At 41.7% G+C, this 24,514-nt stretch overlaps 1 protein-coding gene across 2 annotated transcripts in view; it reads left to right on the forward strand.

The window, feature by feature from the left end:
- MINDY3 (MINDY lysine 48 deubiquitinase 3) overlaps positions 1-24,514 on the forward strand; it is a 78,495-nt gene that overhangs the window by 23,398 nt on the left and 30,583 nt on the right. For both annotated transcript variants that reach the window (XM_032802197.2, XM_075062318.1), the window contains 2 exons: positions 9,010-9,080; positions 12,415-12,495. In XM_032802197.2, coding sequence (XP_032658088.1) covers positions 9,010-9,080; positions 12,415-12,495 — 152 coding nt within the window. The remainder of the gene's footprint in view (positions 1-9,009; positions 9,081-12,414; positions 12,496-24,514) is intronic.

The following is a 24,514-nucleotide window of genomic DNA, read 5'->3' on the forward strand; positions in this document are numbered from 1 at the left end:
ATAAAGCCAGAAAGGATCCAAGCCACATAAAAAGATAGAGATAATACAGTATTGAGGATATCTATGGTATCATTCTTTGCATAAGCTCTTAGATTTGCATACTCGTACCCCTCTTTGAGGATCTGGTGATAAGAGACAAAGGACCAGCCCTGTCTCTGGCATGGCAGTGAATCCAATTGTCCAGGTTCCTGAATGAGTTGAAGGGTCAAATGGAGAAAAGCAGAAAAGCCTAGAAGAAAGAACTAACGCCACATGGTGGGTTGCCCTATTATAGGCCCTAAGCTAATATCCAACCCACTTTGGCCAAATCTAACTTCCTTACCCACATAGTGCTAAAGTTAACCTATAGAATAAGAACACATATATTGATACATGTTAATACCATTTTAGCTCATTATCATACCCATCACTTCTTGCTTAAGCAGAATTGCAGCTATTACTTCCAAGTTCCTTGCAGTTGCCATTTACTGTTAAGTTCCAACTTCTACCATTGAGCAAGCTCTCCTTATTTCTCAAAATCTAAAAGTAATTAGGCCATTTGTCTATGCTAAAGGTTACAGGCCTATTTAACCATGCTTATGCTAACTTGTTTGTAAGCTAATGTCTTACAAGATACAGGCCTGTAGATTCCTTGCAGCTGAATATAATAAAGGCAAGACAGCCCCGTGGGCTACATGTGTTGAAATTAATCTGTGGAAGGGCCTACCTTAGGTATGATAAATTAAATATTGAAAGCATATACAGTTTTAAATTAGACACTTGCATAACTTCTGAATAAAAGTGCACGTTTGCATTTTGCATATATTTTAATGATCTCTGTTTCAGTTGTTCGATATAATTTTTAAAAGGAGCCACCTGGCCACAAACTGATTACAAATTTTAAAATATAGTAGTAACAGAGTACATCTTTTTTTAATCTCTAGGTTTAGAAATAATGTCTCTTGTACCAGCATTATCTACTCATAGGTCTTAAGTTTATAAGATGAAGCAGATGCAAACAATGCATATGTTAAATTTATCCCAGTACACTGATCATTTGTCTCTTTTCAGCCTCTCAAATCTCAGAGAAACTTAAACTTCATAGCATTTCTAATGCTCTACTCTTCTGAACCCTTCCATTGATTCTGCCTCTTGTATTTATGTTCTAATATATCATTGAGCCTGGATAATAAAAGCTATCCACTGATCCTAGAATATTTTTTTTGGATGCAATGCTGTTAAGGTGTGCTGCTTTTAAAGATTCAAAAACCTAAGTTGGTGATGGTCTGATGTTTAATATTAGTTTATTGTACACATTTACTACGTATAAAATAAGACAAAATACATGTCTTAAGAGTTGGTATAATTGTGATTTGGTTTCCATTAACTTGTTTTTGACCCCTAGTATCTTGATTAGTTTCAGTGGGAACAGGCCGAAGTCCTTAATCTTAACACTTTCATTTTTTATTTCAGATTTTTAATCAAACTCATGCTTTTGGTTAGCTATTGAAAAAGATCACATTACAATATTCAAAACTGTTCTGCAGATGGTATACAGTACTGACTTGTGAAATTCCATAAGCATCCGAGTGCCATATGGGAATATTAAGTAACTGTTTTCCTACCCATCTTGTGCCAATTCAGATTGACCTTTTGTTTTAAATTATTTGAACTAGTTCCAGTTTACCTCTTTGACTTCCTATCCGCTTACTTCCCACACTTGCTCTGTTCCTCTAGTCTTCTCTCTTCCATCCTGTATTCCTGCATAGTTGGAAGCTGCCTCTCAGTTGTGAGTATTAACTTTGAGATTCACAGAGTAGTTACAAAATCTTAAGTTGCTTGATTTTTTTATGAAGCATTTTTGTGGTAGACTTTACCAATTTTAATACCAGTTCCTTTTTGTTGGCTCAAATGCTGTGATCTGGAAAGTAGTAATTCTTCTTCGAATGCTGTCCTTGTGGGTGCTCCGCTTTAGGTGTTGGTGCATCCCGGCGCCGCTGATTGGAGACTTTTGGTAGCAGTGCCTGGTTGGGACACGCATGTGCAGTAGCTGCCTTGTGGTACCGTTGGTGCTTGCGCGTCCTGACCTTCTCAGTTCTTTCTCAGCTGTCTAGGGCTGCAGATGGAGTTCCAATAGCAATCTCTTAAAATGACCTAAAATAGAGAAATAGAACAATTTAGATAGCAATTAGAGTTTAGTTACTCAGTAGTGTAGAAATAGTCTTAAACTTCAGTTTAAAACTATTTAGACTTCCAAAAAAAGAAAATCTTGGAGAGATCCCTCTCCTTCTTTACTTCTGCTTAATTAGAAAATTAGATAGACAATGCCAGTCTTGCCTGTATTCAAAAGATGCACTTTTTGCAAGGACACAATGCCTGTCTGACGGCCACTCACAGTGCATCCATTGATTAGAGGAGGTGCACATTCCCCAGAAATGTGCCCACCACAACAACCTCAAAGCCAGAGCAAGAAGAGACAGGGATCTTTGGATAATTTTTAGTCTAACGGAAAAACCCCTTACTCCATCAGACAGTAGAAAACCCCAGGAAGGGACTCTCCAGGCACTTCCTCCCTGGATAGAGCAAGTACCCTTTCCTCCAAAAAAAAAATCGAGGAAAAGGGAATCATCACCGATGCAGGGAGAACTGTTAAAGAGAAAACGGTCTCCAGTGAGATCACTACCCTCGGTGCCGATGGCCAGCTGGGTGAGCACATTTGATGCTCTAGGCACCTCCGGCACCACCTGCATGGGGAGTCTGAACAGTAAAGGCAAGGGGTCAAGTGGCAGGCATAAGACAGCCACCTCCTCCTCCATGGCACCGACCACTCCCAGGAAGGACACGGTGTTGACAGCACTGAAAACAACAATGCCAATTCGGTACAGACCCCTAGGGAGCAAGCACCCACCAGACCTAAACTGCCAACATCAGCACCGACCAAAGCCACTCACAAGAGGGTGGCACCAATGCAGGTGCCTGAACATATCTACTTAGCACCAACGACCTCGGCTCCAGACATGCCGATAACCTCAACCCCAGGGTCTCCCATTCTTGGCACTGAAATACCAGGACTCAATGTCTGGGTCACACTTCACAGCCTTCATGCATCCAATTACAAAATGCTTTCTTGCAGGAATTCAGCACATATATCCTGAAGTCCACATGGAATCTAAACTTAGTCCTCAGAGGACTTACCAGAGCTACCTTCGAATCCCTTACTACCTGTTCACTACTACACCTATCAATGAAGGTAGATTTCCTAGTTGTGATCACCTCAGCATGTAGAGTGGGTGAGATCGGGGCCCTCATGGCCCAACTATGTGACCACACCCTAATTCGTACCAAAGGTACCCTTATCATTCCATGTCAGTCAACTTACACATTTCCCTCCCTGCGTTCTACCTAAAGTCATGTGGGTCTACCCAGGAATCTGTTCTCCACACTAGATGTTAGAAGAGCACTAGCATCCTACCTAGAGAGAACAAAACATTTCCGTAAGTCACAGACACTCTTCATCTCCACCACCACTGGATGATCAAAAGGCATAGCCATTTCAAAACAGACTATCAAAATCCATTTTGATTATTGCATCTACCTGTGTTATCGGCAATAAAAGAGCCCATTCAACGAGAGCCATTTCTATCTTGACTGCTTTTCTACATAATGTCCCAGTCAAAGAAATATGCCAGGCTGTCACTTGGGCTTCAATACACATGTTCACAAACAACTATGCAATAATGAAAAGCTCTGAGAATGATGCAATACTAGGCCTTATGATATTATCATCAACTGTGCAACCTACTCCGGAACCCAACCTTCCATAATGGGGTTCTGCTCTATAGTCACCTAAAATGGAGCACCCACAGGGACAGCACTCTAAGAAGAAGGGAAGGTTACTCACCTTGTGCAGTAACAGAGGTTCTTCGAGAAGTGTGTCCCTGTGGGTGCTCCACTACCCACCCTCCTCCTCTCTACAGAGTTATGTATATGACCTTTACATAGAGTAGCAATTGAGTGAATCTGGACGCGTGAGCGCCAGCGATACCACAAGGCGGTCACTGCGCATGCACGTCCCAATCAGGCACTGCTATCAAAAGCCTCTGATCAGCAGCACCAGGACTCACCGACACCTAAAGTGGAGCACCCACAGGGGGATACATCTTGGAGAACCTCAGTTACTGTACAAGGTGAGTAACCTCCTTATTCATCTGAATGAAGTAGCTGCAAAGAGAGAATACATTTTATTAGTATATACAATGCTGTGCCTTTTCAGAAACAATCTCTGTAATGTCAGAACTTCTGCATTATTTCATATCAACACAAGGTGGCATTTAACATTAAGCTTGAAGTAGTATCCCTAGGTATAGCACAATAAAGGACAGAAAAAAGTGCTCTTATAAAAGGTGCAGTGCACTAAAAACTAACTACCCAATAAAGTAATTGCAAAAATTCTTTTAGAAAAGGATTCATTTTCTGTCAAGGAGCCTGAGTCAGCATAGCATTTTATGTGAAAGCCCTCAACTATCAGAGGATCTCTTCTGTTTCCTTTCTGACATAATGTCTCAAAATAGGAGACCAGGGGTCGGCAACCTATGGCATGTGTGCCAAAGACGGCATGCGAGCCAATTTTTTTTAATGGCACGCTGTGGCCTGCCAGGACTCCAGTGTGCCATTAAAAATCCTGCCGGTGCAGCAAGCCACAAGGTCCACACGGCCGGCCGAGCGCAGCAAGCCGCCAGCCCCTCCCCTGCCTTCCTCTCTTCTCCTGGAGCCCTACCACCACGCGTGCAGCGCTCTGGGGGCCGGGGCTGCACGCTCCCGTGAGGCAGTGTTTGGCTCCGCGGGGAGGGAAAGATGCTCCCCACCCATTTAGAGCCCTGCTCCTGTGTGCGTAGCGTTCTGAGGGGCGGGGCTGTGCGCTCCCGCGGGGCAGCCTATCGGGCTCTGCTTGGCACCTCATGGTAAGAGGGCCAGGGGGTTGGATAAGGAGTGGGGGCAGTCAGGGAGCAGGGTGGGTTGGATAGAGGATGGGATGCCAAGGGGGGGGTGGCTAGGGGTGGGGGTCTCTTGAGGGGGCAGTCAGGGAGCAGGTGGGGTGGATGGGGCATGGGAATCCCGGGTTCTGTTAGAGGGTGAGGAGTGGATAGGGGTCAGGGCAGTCAGGGGACAGGGAGCAAGGAGGGTCCTGGGGGGGGCAGTGGGTCTCTGGAGGGGTGGTCAGGGAACAAGGAGCTGGAGGGGGTTGGATGAGTCGGGAGTTCTTGGGGGGGGCTGTCAGGGTGGGGAGCGGTTGGATAGGCATGGGAATCTGGGGGGCGGGGGTGTGAATAAGGGTCAGAGCAGTCAGGGGACAGGTAGGGAGTAGAGTCCTAGGGGGGCAGTCAGGGGACAAGGAGCAGGGAGGCTTAGATAGGGGAGAGGGTGCTGGGGGGTAGTTAGGGGCAGGGGTCCCAGGAGGGGGTAGTCAGGGGACAAGGAATAGGGGGGCTGGGGGTTCTAAGGGGGGCAGTCACTCAACCCTGAGCCCTGACTCCCCCTGCCCCACAGCTCTCTGCTCTGAGCCCTGACCCCCACACATACCCCAGGCCTCTGCCTCAAGCCCTGTACCTTTCTCATGCGCACCCAGTCCTCTGACTCCTTCACCCCCCCACAACCCCAGCCCTGACTCTGGCACCCCCACACATACCCAGCACCCCCCCTGCCCTGACACCCGCACCCTCTTCACATGCCCCCAGCCCTCTTCCCTGACTCTTGCACACACCCCCACATCCCATGCACCCCCCACATCCCCACCCCCACCCTGAGCACCAAACAGGAGCTCCTGCACCCCCCCCTCACATTCCCACCTGCACCTCTCACACCAAATGGGAGCTGTCCAGCTAAGTGCCCCCACACTCAAACCTCCTGCCCCAACCCTTAGCCCCCTCCCTCATTCCAGCTCCTGGCCAGACTCTCTACCCCCAGCCCTGTGTTCAGTGCACTCTCACCCTCAGTTCAGTGCAGAGAGAGGAAGAGAATGGGCCAGAACAGGGAGAAGGTAGGTACCCACTGTATGCAGGCAGGGCTGGGACTCCAGACCAGCAGCAGGGTGAGTGGGTCCAGCTGGCAGGAGCCCGGCGGATGGAACCCCTGAGCAGCAGTGGGCTGAGCTGCTCAGCCCACTGCCAGTCTGGGGTCCCGGCCGCTGGCCCCGCACAGCCTGCTGCCGGTCTGGTGTTCTGGCTGCCGGACCCTTCCCAGCTGGGGTCCCGGCCACAGGTCCCGCTCAGCCCGCTGCCAGCCTAAGTGAACAGAACCCCAGACCAGCAGCGGGCTGACCGGGCTGGCAGCGTAAGATCAACATTTTAATTTAATTTTAAATGAAGTTTCTTAAACATTTTGAAAACCTTGTTTATTTTACAATACTAGTTTAGTTATATAATATATAGACTTGTAGAGAGAGACCTTCTAAAAAACATTTAAAATGTATTACTGGCATGCAAAACCTTAAATAAGAGTGAATAAATGAAGACTCAGCACACCACTTCTGAAAGGTTGCCAACCCCTGTAGCAGGCAATTCTCTGTCCTGCACTGGATCTTTCACTCAATGCTTGTTTAGGCATTCACTTTATAAAATCAGCTTCTCTCTAGATACTATATTGAAACTGGAAGGGAAATAATCTCTGCCTGAAAAATGTAGTTATCCTTAATCACCTACTAGTAGAGAAGCAAGATACTATACTATAGTGTATTTCAAAAAGCCCTTATCTGAGGGACTGTTTTAAGACTGATTTCAGTGTATATTAAAATTTTTTTCACTGAGGGAATTTGATATATGGTATTAACTGGGATTATTGTATTGATATGACTTTTTGATAGGCTAGATATTTACCTCTGTTTGCTTAAGGTCTAATTCAGCTAAAATTATCTGATGCATGGAAGCCTTTTAGCTCTAAAGAGAGGCTAAAGATCTTCTATTAGATTTTGAATTGGACTTGCCACTTTTAATTCTTCCCAAGGAAAGTGCGATTCTGCTCAGTATATTGCCATATATAGCAATGGGGCTGTAAGTGAATAAGTATGCTGCCTGAGCTCCCAAATGTACCAGTGCATGAGCAAGTTCTTTCCTGTCTGGCTGATTGTCAGCCTGGAAAGAATTTTAACAGCCTGTGGTCCAAAGGTACCTCCAAAATAGAGGTTAATCAGAAAGATCCCTTAGTGATAAACTTTTGATTCTTCAAGGTGTAGAATCTTCAGAATACATTTCCTGGGCAACTCAGAGCAAAGAAGTCTGTTTGTGGAAAACATTGGGAAAGGAAGATCGTGCATAATAACCAGCTTATATGAAGGAAACACATCATGCCAAACTTACCCAATATCTTCTTTTTTGACTTATTGGAATGGATAGATAAAGGAAATGCATGGAAAAACTAACACTCTTTCATGCGATTCCTGTAGTCAATTTACTGCACAGGTGTTGAATTCAAGTTCTTGAAAACACATTGCACCTAGTGTCCCAAGTAAGTAAGAGCACATACAGTACTGTCATAAAATGCGGAATTGAGTCTAATTGAAACGTAAAAAAAAAAAAGGTTGATTTTTCTTTCTCTTCAGAGTGTTACCCCAGAAGTTGGCCTGTAGGTAAATGCATCACAGTTTGTAATCATAACATGAGTTACTGTTACTATCAAATATATATTTAGGGGCTACAGTTCCCCAAAATCAGAGTTAGCTTCAGTGTAATTGTCTGAAAAGTGATTTTGGATATGTCTACATAGCAGTTAAACACTGGCTCTGACTCGGGTTTGTGGGGCTGTAAAATTGCAGTGTAGATGTTTGGGCTCAGACGGGAGCCTGGGCTCTGAGACCCTCCCCACTTGCAGGTTTCCAGAGCTTGGGCTCCAGCCTGAGCCGGAATGCATACACCACCGTTTTACAGCCTTGCAGCCTGAGCCTCCTGAGCCCAAGCCAGCTGAATCAGGCCAGCTGTGGATGTATGTTTGCTGTGTAGATATTACCTTAAAGACTTTACCAAACAGATCTGCTCACTGTATGTTCAGACATATGCTTGCTTTAGTGTCACAAATGTTTATTGCTTTTATTCTTGTTAGAGTGAAAGCTGGATTCTACTCCTTTTGATCAACAGATTTGTTTACTAAATTTTAATCAGACCTGTGTAAAGCTAGGGATACTGTATTTTTGGCTGTATAATGTTCATTACTAATAGTTATTCTAGAGCAGAAAATAACTCAGCTTGACTTTCAGATCCAAGAGAATGTCCAGCTCAGGCAAATAGTTTCCTATTCGCAAATTTTGCACATTATGGTTCATTGAGACAATAAACATGAGAGCTCAGAGCCATTTTTAGTCCTTTTCAGAGTGGAACTACATTTCTAAAGATGCTGAAGTCCAAGTTTTAGTTCTATATAGATTATACTTTTCAAAGATTCATCGGCTTCGAAGTATTTTTCATTCTTACTGTGAGGCTTTCTTTAAAAATAGTACTACTTCGGATGATTAGCATTGATACTTGAGTGCTGGTACTGGTGGTTGCTCGCAATGTAATTTTAAAAATGAAGTTCTCCACAGGAAAAGGAATGAGAAATAGTCATTTATTAATAACTAATATTTCAAAACCAGTTGATTTTGTATTGTCCACAGTGTCAATATGATTAGAGAAAAGTGGAAATCTTTGCTCCTTTCATTTTCAAAAATTCTGCAGTTTCAGGGTGTTGTTTTTTCTAGAGCATACTGGAATACTTCAGAAGAATTTGTTTTATTGTAAATCTACACTTTTTTAAAAGGACTGTCAACAGCAGACTTCTAGTAAAATTCATTTTGGTTGTATTCATTTATGGAAAAAACAATTTGGGATTTGGCTAAAGTCATCCTGGAATTTTTTTAAAACTTCCAGTTGATCTGGCCTGACATTGCTTTTTCAGCACTTATTTAAGTTGTATGTCTTTTTAAAATAAGGTATCTTAAACCATATCATTTTTAAAAAAAATAGAAAATAACTTATCTAATGTTTGGGTTTTGTTTTTAAACAGAACTACTTGGTATACGTAAACAGGCAACTGTAGGTTTTTTGACATTAATGGAATCTCTAAGATACTGTAAGGTAAGCTGCCTTTTTTCCCATCATTTTTAAAATGATCTTTCTCTTGCAAGTTGCTCCTTAGCAGTATTCCATTAGCGCATCATCCTCTTCTGAAAATATTGCATGTAGGAACTTCATCCTGAACTGTTGAAGAGTACAGTCTAAGAGTTATTGGTTTACTTGTAGTATTTCTAGCCTCAAAATGAAACCAAGGCTAAAAGTCCAATAAAATAACATTCTCTCTATTGTTAGGCATGTCAGTACGTGTCTTGTGATGAGTAAACATTAAGAATGAACAGTTTATTCTCGTCATTAATAGAATAACTAATTTATATATTTTTGTCCTTTTCTTAGCCAAAAGAATGTTTAAATGTAATATTCCAACCTTGCTCAAAAATACCATGCATTTTATGAAGAGCTGAATGCTTTAATTTGTACCAGAATTTAAAAAAAAAAAGGGGGGGATGGGGAGTAGATACTAGCTACCCCGTTTGTTAAATTAAAAAAACCAATACTTCAGTCTTATGGAAAATAAAGACAAAAATGGAATAGCCAAAATGTGTAATTTTGGCAGATGTACCATTTTAGTAGTAATATATTTTAAAGCTCCATTAGTGTGGTTCATTATTTGTGCATTGGTAGGTAGCTCTTAGATTTGCTTTTTACAAGGGAACTGCTTTGCAGCAACTTTAATGTAAGTAGAAGCTGGCACTGTTTTATACTTAGAATTAAATCCAAGGTGACTTATGATTTTATGTATTGTAACTTCCTTGTTCCAGTCTGTGCTGTAACTCCTAGATTAAAAAAAAAAATTGCTTGGATATTTACTTATTACTATTTCTCTGTGCCAAAAACATTGACATCCAAGGCCTGGATGCTAACTCCATGTGTGCATCACTGCGTATATCAAAATCTACTTAAATGCAAACTCTGGCTATTTTGATATGTGATGATACAGAACATAAGTCTTCAACACTAAGATTTTATTTAAGGGGTATTAGTATGCTTTTCACTACACTTGTAATATTTTGGATGCTTTGTTAATGTTTTCTGTCTATTTGGCATGCACTTTTGTTCTGGTAACATTTGTCAAAGGCTGGCTTGTTGGTGTTTGGTTTCATACTACACTGAATCCTTTTGACTTGGCTTATGCTGTATAGAGAATTATGTAGAATTTGCATAATATTGACTACAGACCATGAACGTCTCTTCAAAGTTGAATCACTTTAATAAAAATAGATTAAAAAGATGCAGTGGTAGACTAAGGTAAGCATAAGTGCTCCTCATGTAGGGCATGTGGCGGTATGATGCCTTAAACTCATCAATACCCCCTTAGCCTTTGTAGGGAAAGCTTTCACTTCTGAAGTGGAGGACCATCATGTTAGGTTGGCTTCATAAGGATGAAGAAATGCGCCTGATTGGTCTGTTTTATTTTTGTCAAGTAACATAAATGAGTTTATAATCACAAGATGCATAGTCAAGTGCATAAACCAAATAGACTTCTACCTTAAGGGCCTGAATATACAAACACACACAAGCGTACAGTTACTTGCATGAACGTTTGAAGGATTAGTCTCTAAGATGGTAAGATGGGATATTGCTGCCTTCTCCGACTGACACTTTTCCTTATTGATATCTGCTCCCAATGTGCCAGGAGCAGCTATATTGTTTTCCAAATTACGCAGTGGAGTTTTGACATCCTGAGAATCTGATGCTACTTTTTCCTGGACAGTTTGGGGTAGGGTGTTTGAGCAGTACAATCTCTGAAGATGAAACTGCCACACCTATTTAATTGGGCCAAATTGCGTGACACATTCTCTCAGGGGACAAGTTTAAAAACTTATTTAATATGCCACCTAAGATGTAGAATTATGTCTACAAACAATTTACTTTTGCATTAATCAGCTTAAACACCTAACCCTTTGTTGTCACTTAATCCTTCTTTTTCAAAACAAGTTGGTAATTGTACCTTTAAAAAAAAAAAAAAAAGTTCTTCTAAATAAGATCTTTTCAATATAAATAAACTGCATTCATGTTGTAAGGCTCTCTGTTCAGTTGCTTTAACCCTCTCCTCCCCCCACACACCCTTTTTACCAGCCTAAACAATAACTTAGGCCTCAGAGTTACAGCACACCACCAGTTCTTGAGTTCAGTGGTGTTTGAAGACACTTGGCACTACACAGGATTGGGCCTAGTGCCATCTAATTTCGCTGATGGTTGGATTTACATGGCTAAATTGTTATACCAATATAATAAAAACCAGCAGGATCTTATTAAGAGGGATAAGGCAAAGATGCCTCATTTATTGTAAATATAATAATAAGGCAAAAGATAAAAGCAAACAACATTGTTTTACTACTTATTCCTTACACGCACATTCATTCAGGTTCTGTATAGGTGTTACAGTTACCAGCCTAGAAGTTGGTCGTGCCAAGTTCCTGACCAGGTATCTTGGCCATGAGGATGGAGCTGGGTCTGTGTCAGATGCACCTGATGCTCCTAAAGGTTGGCAGCAGAACCAGGGACTCAAAGTCCTCAGTTTTTAGAGTCCATTTTTATAGGAATTCATTTCTATGTTAGTCTATGGGAACCATTTCATCCTGCTGTTGTTGGCTCAATTAGCAGATGGCACATTCCTGGTGGCTCCACACTGTCTAAAGTGGCACATTCCTTCCAAGTGTTTAGAGTGGATCCCAGTTTACCCTCCGGGGGTTGTCTGGTGGTCCTCTTGACATATTCTTCTGCCGATGGATCCTTTTCAGGCTGGCACCTCCCTAACCATTCACGTACATCAAACATTCATCAACATACATTCCATAGCTTAACCATATTTTAATTTACTGTCTCCACCACTTTTGGGGTGTGTTAATTCCTATGAGATTCCCAGCCCTGTAATCACAGAGGGTGGGAGACTGTTTGTTTACATTGTATCAATTACAGCTTAAGGCTAGTGTTTACTTCAAGAACAAAGTCAATTAACTTGTTTGTAAGTTGTAGATAGTAATAGAGTATCTTTCACAGGACAGATACAATCAGTGTTTTCTGCAGACAGGAGCTTACAAGTTTTAACATAAGAACTTAAAAGATTTTTGTACTTGGTGAACCTGGGGGGTCACTGTCACTTGGGGGAATCACTGTTATTACCTCCTTTAATATCCCTACATAATTACAGATCACCAATTATTAAATGGGGGATATGGTAATCAAAAACAGATTTAGTAAAGTTTTTAAATACTACCTTCAAATTGTGACTGAATGTTAATTTTTTAATATTACAAATGAGGAGTGGGGTATTGGGGCTTCACTATAGCTGTAAGCTAGTTTGTTTATTTGTTTTTATTGCGTCCTTTTCTAGGTTGGCTCCTACTTGAAATCTCCAAAGTTTCCTATTTGGATACTTGGCAGTGAAACACATCTCACAGTCTTTTTTGCCAAGGTATGGTAGCTTTGGTTTTTGTTATACGACCTCGGGCAGATAAATACCATATAAGTCCAAAGTTCAGATCTTGTTCCAGTTTGAGTTTCAGCTGCCTTTAATACAAAAATTGAATCACAGAACATTTAAAACAGCCCTTCCCTTAAAAACAAGTTTAACAGTTTGTGACATCTTTATAGTGTCTTTAAGCTTAAACTTGCATCTTAAAAAAGAGAGGTTGTTTAAGCTACTATTATATTTTAGGTTTTACAGTGCTATAGATGTTACGTCTGAGATGTTAAATTGCTATAGTTGTGGGGAGGTTTGTTTGAATAAAATGTATGGGGTTTCTTTGCAACTCCACCTGTTTGGGAATATTTCTACCCATTTTTTAACCATATGAGGTACAGAAATCTGTACTGTAAGCTCGAGTATACATACTAAATGTTTAGAATTAGTACATCATATCAGGAAAAGTTTAACCTTTAGGATTTAAGCTAAACCATTACACTTAAAGTATAAAACATTTGAGTTAACAGTTCCTAATGAACTTGTAAATCATATGCTGAATTTTCTCTAGACACTTATTTCCATAGTTGTGGTTGAGACATTGTCCCTTGTAAGTCAAACTGTTTACCTCCTTCTCTGAAAAGCTGCTTTCTTCACAAGTGAATCTTTTTGATTTTAGGAAATAGCTTTTAATTTGTGGAAAGCTTATCTGCAGTTTTGCCCATTCCTAATTCAACAACTTACAATGAACTCTTCTTTTAGATTGTAATTCTGAAACAAGGGACAAAGTTTAAGTACAGAATTCTTTAGCTATTAAAAATTGGTCTCTGTATTATAGTTTCCAGGAGAGTTCTGCCTGTTCTCTGTTCAATCTTTGTGTTCAAATCCTCCTAAAAACTCAATTGTGATGTGAAGCCTGCATGAGGTGAAGGGCAGAATAGCTAACTTGTCAATAAATAAGAAGTTGGTTTATCAAGATATAGAAGTGCCAGTCTCACCAGCTAAATGATCTTTTTTTCATCTTGCCTTTGGTCTCCCTCTTTATCTGCTCCCTGTTTGATCCTCACTTGTCATTACACATGTGATTTTTGTGAGTTTAGAAACAGGAACTCTTTGCTTGTTTGAGGAGTCTCATGTTGTTGGGCATTCATAAAAATACTACTTCCGTTAAACTGCCATAAATGTTTCCTAAATTAGAATAATTAAAACATAGGATTGGAAGGGACCTCAATAGGTCATCTAATCCAGTCTCCTTCACCGAGGCAGAACTAAGTATTATCTGAACGAGGAGTTCTCAAACTTCATTTTACTGTGACCCCTTTCTGACAACAATAAATTATTACATGACCCCAGGAGCGGGGACTGAAGCCTGAGCCGGCCTGAGTCCCACTGCCCGGGGCGGGAGGGGAGGGTTGCGGGACAAAGCCAAAGCCTGAGCCCCGCTGCCCCAGGTGGGGAAGGGGTTAAAGGCAAAGGCTTCACCCCCAGCTAGGGGGCCTATAACCTGAACCCTATTTCAACACATCTACCTCAACCTCAGTGCAAGTTTATAAATCTTTTCTATACATGGCAACTCCTCCTCCCTTTTTTCCCTGTTGACCTTCCATAGCAAATGTAGGTATTATACTTATTCTGAAGATCTAATATGTGTAGCCCGTGTGATTTCATCATAAGTTACGTAGTTTTGGCCCCTGCTGGAGAAATTCTTGTGTTGAGACTAGACATTCCAGCCTTCATGTGAATTTCAGCTCTGTGTGTGGTAAAACAGCTGATTGCCTTCTCCCACTTCCCTGTTTCCTGGGGAAAAGCAGCCAATCAAGAAGGAAGCAATCCATCTCTTCCCCCACCCATGACAGATGAGTTTGTGGGGCTGGGGATCTGGAACAGGTTGGCTCTGCACCTTCCACAAACCCTCCTGTGACACATGAGTCTGCTCCTCTTGGCTCCTTACCCTCCCATTCCTTCATCCCTGTAACACTTGGTGGTGAAGACCTGCTGAATTGGGGGAGGTGGGGAACAAGGGAAGCGTTAATGAACGAAAAGGGTGTTCACAGCTTCAAGGATTCACTCCTATTGTCATACCCCTGGGAGAGGTAGAAGAGGACCCTGCTGTAGCTGCTCCCCAGGCCTAAGAGGGGTGAAGGTGAAGATCCCCTGGAGCTGCAGGAGGAGCAGAGTTTCACTATGTGGCTTAGGGCAGACTTGATGTGAGGGTGGAGGGTGCATGATTAATTGATGAGCTTTAAGACAGGCAGATCTGAGCACAGAAGGGGACACAACTATTTTGGAGTTTGGGGAGAAGCTGTAAGCTTTACTCCATCAGGCAGCCAATGAGAGTGTCTGTAATGGGGGACAAAATCGCATTATTCTATGAATTTGGGAGTATTGGCACCACTTACTGCTGCATGCGCACTGTGAGTTGACAGGGGGAGTTAAATCAAGATAGACTCAAAACCAGACAACAGCAACAACGACAAAAAGATTTTTGGGAGGTCTGACTGATGACTTTTGAACTCTGGGGATTGGCAGTACTGGGGTTTTGTCTCCTTCGTATGAGGTTGGGGAAACTTTAGTAGCTCTTAAGGTTTTTTTAACTCTTGAAACCACAAGCAGAAGTGTAGAGTAGGATCCAAGTCCCTGTGCACATTCATGAAGTGCCTTGAAATTAAGAAAAAGAATCTTGTACCTGAAGCAGTAGAAAAAGGTGTCATTGGAAGGATTTATAGACCGGGAAGATGGGAACAGAGCCATAAGCAAAAACGACTATCACAACTTCATTTTGTATGGGCTGAAGTGGGTGATATGTGGATGTTTAGGAGACTGGAGAGGAGGACCTAGGGTCTGGATGAGAGAGACAGAAAGAAAAGATCTTGTGAAAGTGTCAGGATTAAGATGCTGAGTGGATGTGAGAGAAGAGGTAAAAACTGGCATGAATGACAGCTTTGTTGAGCACTGGCAGAGAATCGTGGGAGTTTTGTAGAAAGATCACAAGGAGTTTTAGCTGTTGATAGTATTCAGAACTTCTGCTAACAAGTTTGAATTGGATCAGGCTGCTGAGGCACTTGCTGCCTCTTGCAAACTTTACAAGTCTCCTGTTCGGATCAGAAGTAGTCAGGGCTTCATGAGGGATCACTGTCTAGGTATATGAAGAGGAAATACTGTCTCCAGCATTCTGAAGCATTCTTAATCAAGATCTACAAACTTCAGCACAGAGGTTATTAATCTGAAAAGGTACTGCATACTTTACTTACAAATCTTTGTAGAATTTGCACTTAAAGAGAATCAAGTCAACATGATGAACACATTTCTAACTGGTTTCAGAAATCAAAAACAAAGCTGATGTGAATATTTGTAAGTTTTCTAAGGTTGCTAACTAACCTTATCATAATGTGCATAGTGTAAGTATAAACATCTAAGGTTATTGTTCATGGTTGGATGATGTAGACCAACCTTTTTCTTTGAGGCCTCCTGTAATATGCTATAGAAACACCAGGGCCCAGCAGGGAGGTGGGCCTCAGGGCTCCACAGGATGCCAGGGCTTCATCCCCACAGCTCCACTCCTGGCTTCAGCCCTGCCGGAGCTTGGGGTGCCTGGCTTCAGCTCCACCAGGGTTCGGGGTTTCAGCCCTGTGGGGCGCCACAGAGCCCTGGTTGAGAATGGCTGATGTCAACCATGAAAATGTAACTGTATATATGTCCTTAGGAGAATAAGCAAATTATTTCTTTTGGCAAAAAGATTTCTTATCCATCTTTTGAAGATGGATTTTAGCTGTTACACTTAAAGTTCCAACTTCCTGGAAGTCCAAATCGGACCTTAGAGGTGTGTTACATATCGTCACATAGCACATGTTAACACTGAATGGCATTGGATACAACACAGCACTTGTCAAAGAACTCACCCATTTCAAGATCAAAATCGCTGACATCACAGGACTATCGGTCGCAAAGTGATCAAGTTACTGTGGAAGGATCAACCTTTCTCCACTCCAGTGGTCCACACTGAATTCAGGGTGTGGTGTTTTGTTAAAAATTCTGACCACTTTAAGCACACGGAACCCCATCTCTTCACACTTACTCTGTACTTGGCTCCAACATTGTCGTGAACACCTATCAGTCATTATGGCCTTCCCACCATCAGAAGGAGCATTACCTGTGGAAAAGTATGCATTCTACCACCAGATAGCAGCAAAGCCAGTCAACTCTGCTAGTGCTTGGAGACTTCAATGCCGTGACTGGCTGTAAATTAAATGGGTGTGAAACTGTGCCAGCGCCCTTCAGTACAGGTTCCCCAAATGACAATACCATCCAGCTTTTGACATTGTGTGGCCATGAGGGCTTTTCTGTCATGGGTTTCTGGTTTAGGCACCTTAACCATCACTGTCCTTGGTTTTCAAACAGTGAATGTGCCATGAAGGAACTTAATCACATCCTCATCAGAAACCACTCCATAGGGAAATCTCCCTAGGTCTAGAAGCACCAGCAAACTCAGATCATAGACTAGTTGTGCAGCTCACTGCATTTTCCAACTCCTCACAAGCCAGATGTCCACCAACAGTACAACATCCAGCATCTATCTGAGGATCCTGTTGAAGCAGCGAAATACACAAGGCCATTGAGGATCGTATATGTAACCTCAGTACCCTATCAGATGATGTGGAGATCACCTGGACTTGTTTTACCTAATGCTGTATTACATGCCATGGCTGGAAAAATCAATGTCAGACACTTGTGCAAGAAACCTTGGCTTTCTGAAGAGGCCTCTGATATATTAGCAAAGAAGACGGGAACATGCAAGCAAGAAGGTGTCTAGGAAAGTAGAAGGCTGAAAGGCATTTTCTGGGCCATGGCAACATGTGACCGTGAGATCTACATCAACTACGTGGCTGCTGAAGCAGAGGCCAGCCTAAATTACAACAATCTGCCTCGTGCTTTCAGAGCCATTGCATCTGGCTGGCAGCCATAAACAGCCTTCTGACATACCCATCCCTAAACTAAATGGCTGCCCCTGTTCGTTGATGGACAAGGTCCTGGACAGAGAGAAAACACATTATGAAAGTGTGCTAACCCACATACCTGCTCACAACTGTCCAGAGCTATGTGATCTAGCAAACAGTGTGGCTGCAGACTTGGGACAAACACTGTACTCCATTACCTGAAGTAGGCTATCCAAAAGTTATGGAATAGACGTGCTACTGGACCTGATATTCCATTCAAGCTGCTCAAAGATGCCTTGAATCAGTGCACATGTGCCTGCATCAACTGCTTTTAAAACTGAGCATGAAGCAAAATGCCAGCAGAATGGAAAGATGGCATTACAGTGTCCATGTACAAAGGAAAAATCTTGCACCAAATGTAGCAGCTGCAGGCTGATCTCATTGTTATCAGTTTCTGGAAAGATTTTTGCTCATGTTCTGCATGGTAGGATGCAGCCACTCCTTAACAAACATTATCCACAGCAATCAGATTTCATTGTTGAGCAGTCCACAATGGAAGCTGTCCTTACCCTTTGGCTTCTGGCTGAGCTGCACTGAGAATTTAACCACATGCTTCTAAGTGGCATTTGAATCAGTCTGCATGTTAGCATTTTGTCTCATGCAGAGCAGACTTGGCGTTTCAGATATGCACAATCTTCACACCAGTACTGACAAGAGTTTGCATTGGTGCATGGCTTTTTCTGTGTTTCTACACAACCTCGGGTGTGCGGCAAGTATGCATTCTCGCCCTGGCATTATTTTGTCAAACTATCAGCTAGAAATTAGGATTTGCTGCTCCACGTGTCCGAATCCAGGTTGCCCAAGATTATGCCAACGACGCTAACCTGCTTATGGAGAGGTTATAGAATTTCAGCCCTGCCCACCAGGGTCTCAGAGTCTGCTCACACTATCAGGTTGAACATCTCATGGCAGAAGGCCAAGGTCCGGAACCATGGAGTATTGACATGTTCATCTACCTACTCTGCAAGCAAAGTTCGAACAGTCTCAGAAAACTGGACATTCTTTGACGAATAGGCAGGGCCGATGAGATGAGGGGCGGGAGCCAGTACAAGTTACCGGGGCCCGGTGCTCCGGAAGAGGTCCCGGCTTCCCCAGTTTCGTCGGCCCTGTTTAGCTGATCCGCTCTTGCTGGGGGCTCGAAAAATTTTTTTCACTAGGGCCCCAACCCGCTCTTGGCAGCCTTGCGAATAGGTCTCACTGCCTCCTGCACAAAGTTCATGTCTTTGCATTGAGACAAAGTTCAAGACCTATCAAAAATGTGTACTTCCCATGTTGCTAATAGACATCAGAAACCTGGACCCTCTCTTACAGGCAGACTTGGCAGCTAGAAACATTCCATGTGTGCTGTCAGCACCAAATCCAGAGCATAAAATGGCTTGATTTTGTGCAAAATCTCATAATCTCAGAGATCTTCTATCACTCATTATGGTCAAAAGTGGTGTGGCATACTTTTCAGCCTTGTAGCCAGCATGGACACAAAACACCCCAACACACTGCTCTCAAACTCTCCATTGATGCGTGAAGAGGTACATGCACTGTCCCTACCTGGTGCCACCTGCGGGGCTGCCCCAGAGTTTTGTTGATTTGACAGATTGAGCCAGATCTGGGAACTTCACTAACCTGCTACGACACCATCAACTGTGGTCACTCTGCCTGGCACAAAAGTCCTTGGTAGACTATGCTGATTTGATGACTTGAAGTGGTTAATTACAAATGAAATGAATTGCATTCATTGACTTTAGGGAATGGAAGAGTATTGCTTTGATGAAATCACTTGTCATTCATGTGTGCATGTTCAAGAAGCCTTTAAAGAATGAGATTTTTTGATTCTTAACTTGGATTCCTTCTCCAAAGCTGTACATTTTAGTACAGTTACACTGAGCTAGAATAGAGATGGAATATCCCTTTTACAGTATCTTCCCACAGCCTTTCCAAGCCTTGATGAAAGGCTTGTAAATCAAGAGGTCAGAATATACCAGATTATTCCCCCCAAGCTGTTCCTATTTGATCTTCACAGGAACAAAGTTCATTCTGAAAATTCTAATTAAAACTCTTGCTCCAGTTTGTATTGTATGAGGCCCTTTCTAAAATAAATAAACAAACAAAACACCCTTTATAGATGAAACAAGATAATTTCCCATGGCAAGCCTAACATTCAAGTAAATATAATTAAGAGGCACTTCAGAAATTTTCCAAAGTTATAGGGAAAATGCAATTAAGTGTGTGCTGAAATGTAACCACCTATTTAAACATTTTAGTCTATTTAAAATCTGGCTAGAAAAGTGACTACAAAAATCTTTTTTTTTTTTTATAAATTCAGTGTGGGTGCTTTGTCTTCAAATCATATTCTCCTACTTAATTGTCATTATTACATATATTCATTTTGCAGAGCAACAAAATAGTAATTTTTAATTCAAGTTTTTATTGATGGTACATGAAGGAGAGCATAGTTTAATTTCAGATCAGTTAGCAGTGTAGCCAGTTAAAAATACATCTTCTGACTTGTAAAACAGGCAAATTTAATATTGAATTACAATATTTATTCTCAATGTAACTACAGAATGTAATTTATGGTCTTCTCTGACTATAACTTCAAGTTTAATTGGCACATTCTGGTTATTTTATGGTTTGGTGTAATTTTTAACTTCAAAAGGTTGTAGTAATAAGAAATATGTAAAATCACTTTGTCCATGAAAAATTTAGCCACCATATAAAATGGACTATTTGAATAAAAATCGTTGATGCCAAATTTTTAATGGAAGTTTCTGCACATTTCTAAGCAAAGCAGTATTGAATATTTATTTTAATCTTTGAACTTACTACATTGGACTCATTCATAAATCCAATCTCATTCTGTGCAAAAGACATCAGAAGTTTTCAGTTGTCTTTAATGTAACTTTAATAGGACAACTGAGGGTTTTTTGGAGAGAATGAGGTAAGATGATATATGAATGAGTCCACTGTAATTTGAAGTATTTGGCATGGTCCACTTCTAGTGGATGAACAGCATACAATACTTCTATATACCTGACGTCTCAGATGTTGAGTTATAAAAATATTCAGCTTTCTCATATATTTTTTCTAGAGTACACAGAATGGCTTGCAAGTACTGAACACATCAAATGCACTACTAAATAAATCTTTCTTACTTTGTAAGTCACTGTGTACAGTATATTAGCCTACCACATAGAAGAGAAGGCTGTGAACATCATTGTATCATTCTGTATCCTTTTTTAGGTGTCAAACCAATGTTGGTTCCAGCCATGTTTGGTACAATAGAAGACATTGGGCCTGACTCATCACACGACGGGTAGATATTTTGCTTTTCAAAGTTGGAAGAATAAACATCCCAATTGACTGAAACTTGATGGGTTAAATGATAGTTCTAGCTTAAAATTGATATTCATAGAAACTCAGCACATAAATGTAAATCAGTTGTTCTTTGTTTCTGTAATTTGTGCCCCATGAAGTGGAAAAGCAAAACCACTCTTCTGCAAGGCTCCTTTCCCCAGTGGTATGTCTGAGTCTCGATTGTCAGTGTGGTACTTTCGGTTTTAGTGCTGTGGACTTGTTGGTCTTTCTGAATATTTTACAAAGCTCCATCTTGCTAATCTAGCCATCATTTCAGTTTTTCTCTGAGCATGACTAAGGGCATGGTATTTTAAAGAAAAATCTGATTATTTTTTAATGACTTTGAGGATTCATTTACCTTTCTATTTTTAATACTTTTTTGGTGGTACTCCTTAGCTCCATTAAAGGCTTTCTCCACTCCTAAAAGCTTTCTTGTGCATAGAGATAAAATGATTTTTTTAAAGACAAAATGGAAACTCGGTCTTTGAAAGCTGCTTTGATGACTGTCCTTCAGAGATGCAAGTCTAAAATGATAGCCAAGATCTCATGGGAGACTATAAAATCCTTTAGCTCAATTGTTGCCTGTTTCAGTTTCTTTGTAGCCTCTAGGTACAGGTATTTGGTAGGCAAGGCATACGTATAAATTAAAGTAGTAACACAATGAGCTTACAAGCTTCAAGCTAGTCAAGGCATAAGGCCAAAGCCTTAGGGTATGGCTGCACTTACAGATGTACAGCGTTGTGAGTTAAACCTGCCTTCGTACAGCTGAGAATGGAAAGCACTCTAGTCTGTCCACACTAACAGCTGCCAGTGCATTATCGTGGCCACATTTGCAGCCGCATTGGGAGCAATGCGTTATAGGCAGCTATCCCAGCATTCAAGTGGCTGCAACGTGCTTTTCAAATGGGGGCAAGGGTGGAGTGTGACAGGGAGCATTGGGGGGGAGAGAGTGGGTTTTTGGAGTGCTGAGAGTGTCAGCACGCTATCTTGTGAGTTCAGCCCCCCTCCCTCTCCTACTCGCTCTCACTCACTGAAAGCAAACAGCTGTTTCTTTTTTTCTCATAGACCAGATAAACAGCCCCTCACGGAAATGGACCCCCCCTCCCCCACACACACACACCGCCTCTCTTCAAGCAAACATTAGCTGTCAGTACTCCAAATGGAGCCCCCCTCTCACTCATTCAAAGCAAACAGTAGCTATATTTGTTTTTTTGATAAGCAGCCCCTGAAATGGAGCTTTGAAACGGCACTTCTCCGTCTGGAGTTTGCAACAAAACTTCAGTTAAATGGATTATGGAGAGTTTCCAGAGGTCAGTCAGTGCATCATAACGTTACTCTCCTTTTACACTGGAGCAGCGGCGTCTCAGCCAATACGCAACAGCTGTTATTCCTCTCAGGGAGGTGGAGTACGAGCAGCACTGTAGCTGCGGAGACACATCGCTGTACCTGCCTTGCCAGTGTGGACGGGGAGTGAGGTACAGCGCTCTGAGAGGTTTTATTGCGCTGTAACTGGCAAGTGTAGCCAAGTCAGCTAACCAGGAGTAACCAATAGATCATAAGATATCATAAGATAGAATGCTGTAATGATTAAACTGCTCACAGGTAAACACAAAATGCTAGTTTATACTAGCTTGGGATATTCTAAGTTAGGAACATCACCAGATGTCCAACCACAAGAATAACATAGTAATTAATTGACAGATAAGACAATAAACTTTAAGTAAACAGATTAGTAACCTATGGGAGAAGGGCACCCCACCATTCACAGTGTGAGGAAATATAGATAAGGAAAAGGGGATGAAACACCTACATAATATTCATTAGACATAGTGGTGTTAATGTATACCAGTCTGCGTGCTTTGGGAGAAGCCACAATGACAATCGCTGGTGATGAGGAAGATGACGATTGATGAGATAATCAATATAATTCATACACAATCAGTAGATTGAGCCAACATGTCACTGTAATCCAGTTAATCTTCTGTACATTTTTTCTATACTTAAGATTAGTCTCCATCTGTGGCAGCAGCTAGCAGCTCTGCAACCCCCCCCAAGCAAAGGTACAAAAGCCATGACTTGCACCAGTTGTTTGTCTAATTTCAGTGCACAAATGTAGCAACACTGATTGCAGATCACTGTATACCAGGCATAGATAAGGCCTTAGTTCTTGTAAATATTAATCTGGTTTTAAGTGAGTGGAAGGCAAGGAAGAGTTGATTTAAGAAGATAATGTAACAGTCACTTCTTTAGCAATAGCAATCTTTCAGAGATAGGCAGGTCTAAATGAATGTCCTCATACTTGTGAAAAGATAAAAGGGAGAAAAGAGAAGCTATATAAGGCTGTTTCAGTGAAGAGGCTATCACAGCACTCATAGCTAATCTTTTCTCTATTTATCATGCATGGTCTTTCAACAAGCTTTTGAACCATCATGAGTCTGTAAACTTCATCTCGATCAGGAATTGGCAACCTTTGGCACGTGGCCCATCAGGGAAATCTGCTGGCGGCCGAAACGATTTCCTTACCTGCAACGTCTGCAGGTTTGTCTGATCGCAGCTCCCACTGGCCACGGTTCACCATTCCAGTACCTATGCTGCTACATGTATAGTGATTGGTTCTGTTTGTTAGATTATTTCAAATTAGCAAAAATACATTTTAGAAGAGTAAGACTTATTCAAACATTCCCTTGTGATATGTGCTTTTCAAGAGATCTTAGAAGTATAACTCACTGTACTCCAAAATACTGTTTTTTAATATTTGCTGCTGTTAACAGGAGAGACTGAGATGCTTAGGGTGTGATAGACCACAATGTCACTTCTTTCTATTTCCCATATTTAATATAAAGTAAAATGCCATCTGTCCTAGTGTGGGGAACATCCCTTCCGTTCCCAATCGCATACACCGCCTCTCTTCTTCTTTTGCAATCCGTGTGGCCACTGCAGCTGTTTACATGATAGTGCTATTAGGAGGTTTTTTACCAGTCTCTTAAAGTGATTTAACAGTTGGAAATGAAGAGAACCAATGCTGTGACCAGCGAACTCTGCCTGGATTAGTTTGAGAACTGATGGCACAAACTCCCTTTATTGCCTTTTCATTTAGAAAATGAGCGTTGGCTAACAATTCTCAGTTGGGAAGTGCTGACTATTGGTAGAAGATTGTCCTAGATTTTTTATTTTTTTGATTACAAAATGAACTGGGACACATCCATCAAAGGTGTCTTCCCTCCACTTAGCTGGAAGTCATAAATGGTAGTATATAGTTCCAAAAATAAAAGCCTTTGGAATATAATTACTGAATGTCCATGAGTAGTAATTTGAAGTGAGAATTTGTTTTTCAGAATATAGAGAGTTAATCTTTAGAGTCTGTCTACACAGCAATAAAAAACTCATGACACTAAGTTTCAGAGCCCACATCAGCTGACTTGGGCCTATGGACTTCAGACTGCGGGGCTAAAAATTTCTGTGTAAACATTTGGTCTTGGGCTGAAACCCAGGCTCAGTAACCCTCCCCCCTTGCAGTATCTGAGTCCAGGCTCCAATCTGAGTACCTGAATATCTACACTGCAATTTTTAGCCCCCAAGCGCAAGCCCAAGTAAGCTGAACCAGGCCAGCTGTGGCCATGCTGCAGGTCTCTTTGCAGTGTAAACATGCCCTTTTGCCAGTTACTGTGCCTGTGAACTTTTTCAAA

This window comes from Chelonoidis abingdonii, chromosome 2, assembly GCF_003597395.2.
Source record: "Chelonoidis abingdonii isolate Lonesome George chromosome 2, CheloAbing_2.0, whole genome shotgun sequence".
NCBI classification, from domain to species: domain Eukaryota; kingdom Metazoa; phylum Chordata; order Testudines; family Testudinidae; genus Chelonoidis; species Chelonoidis abingdonii.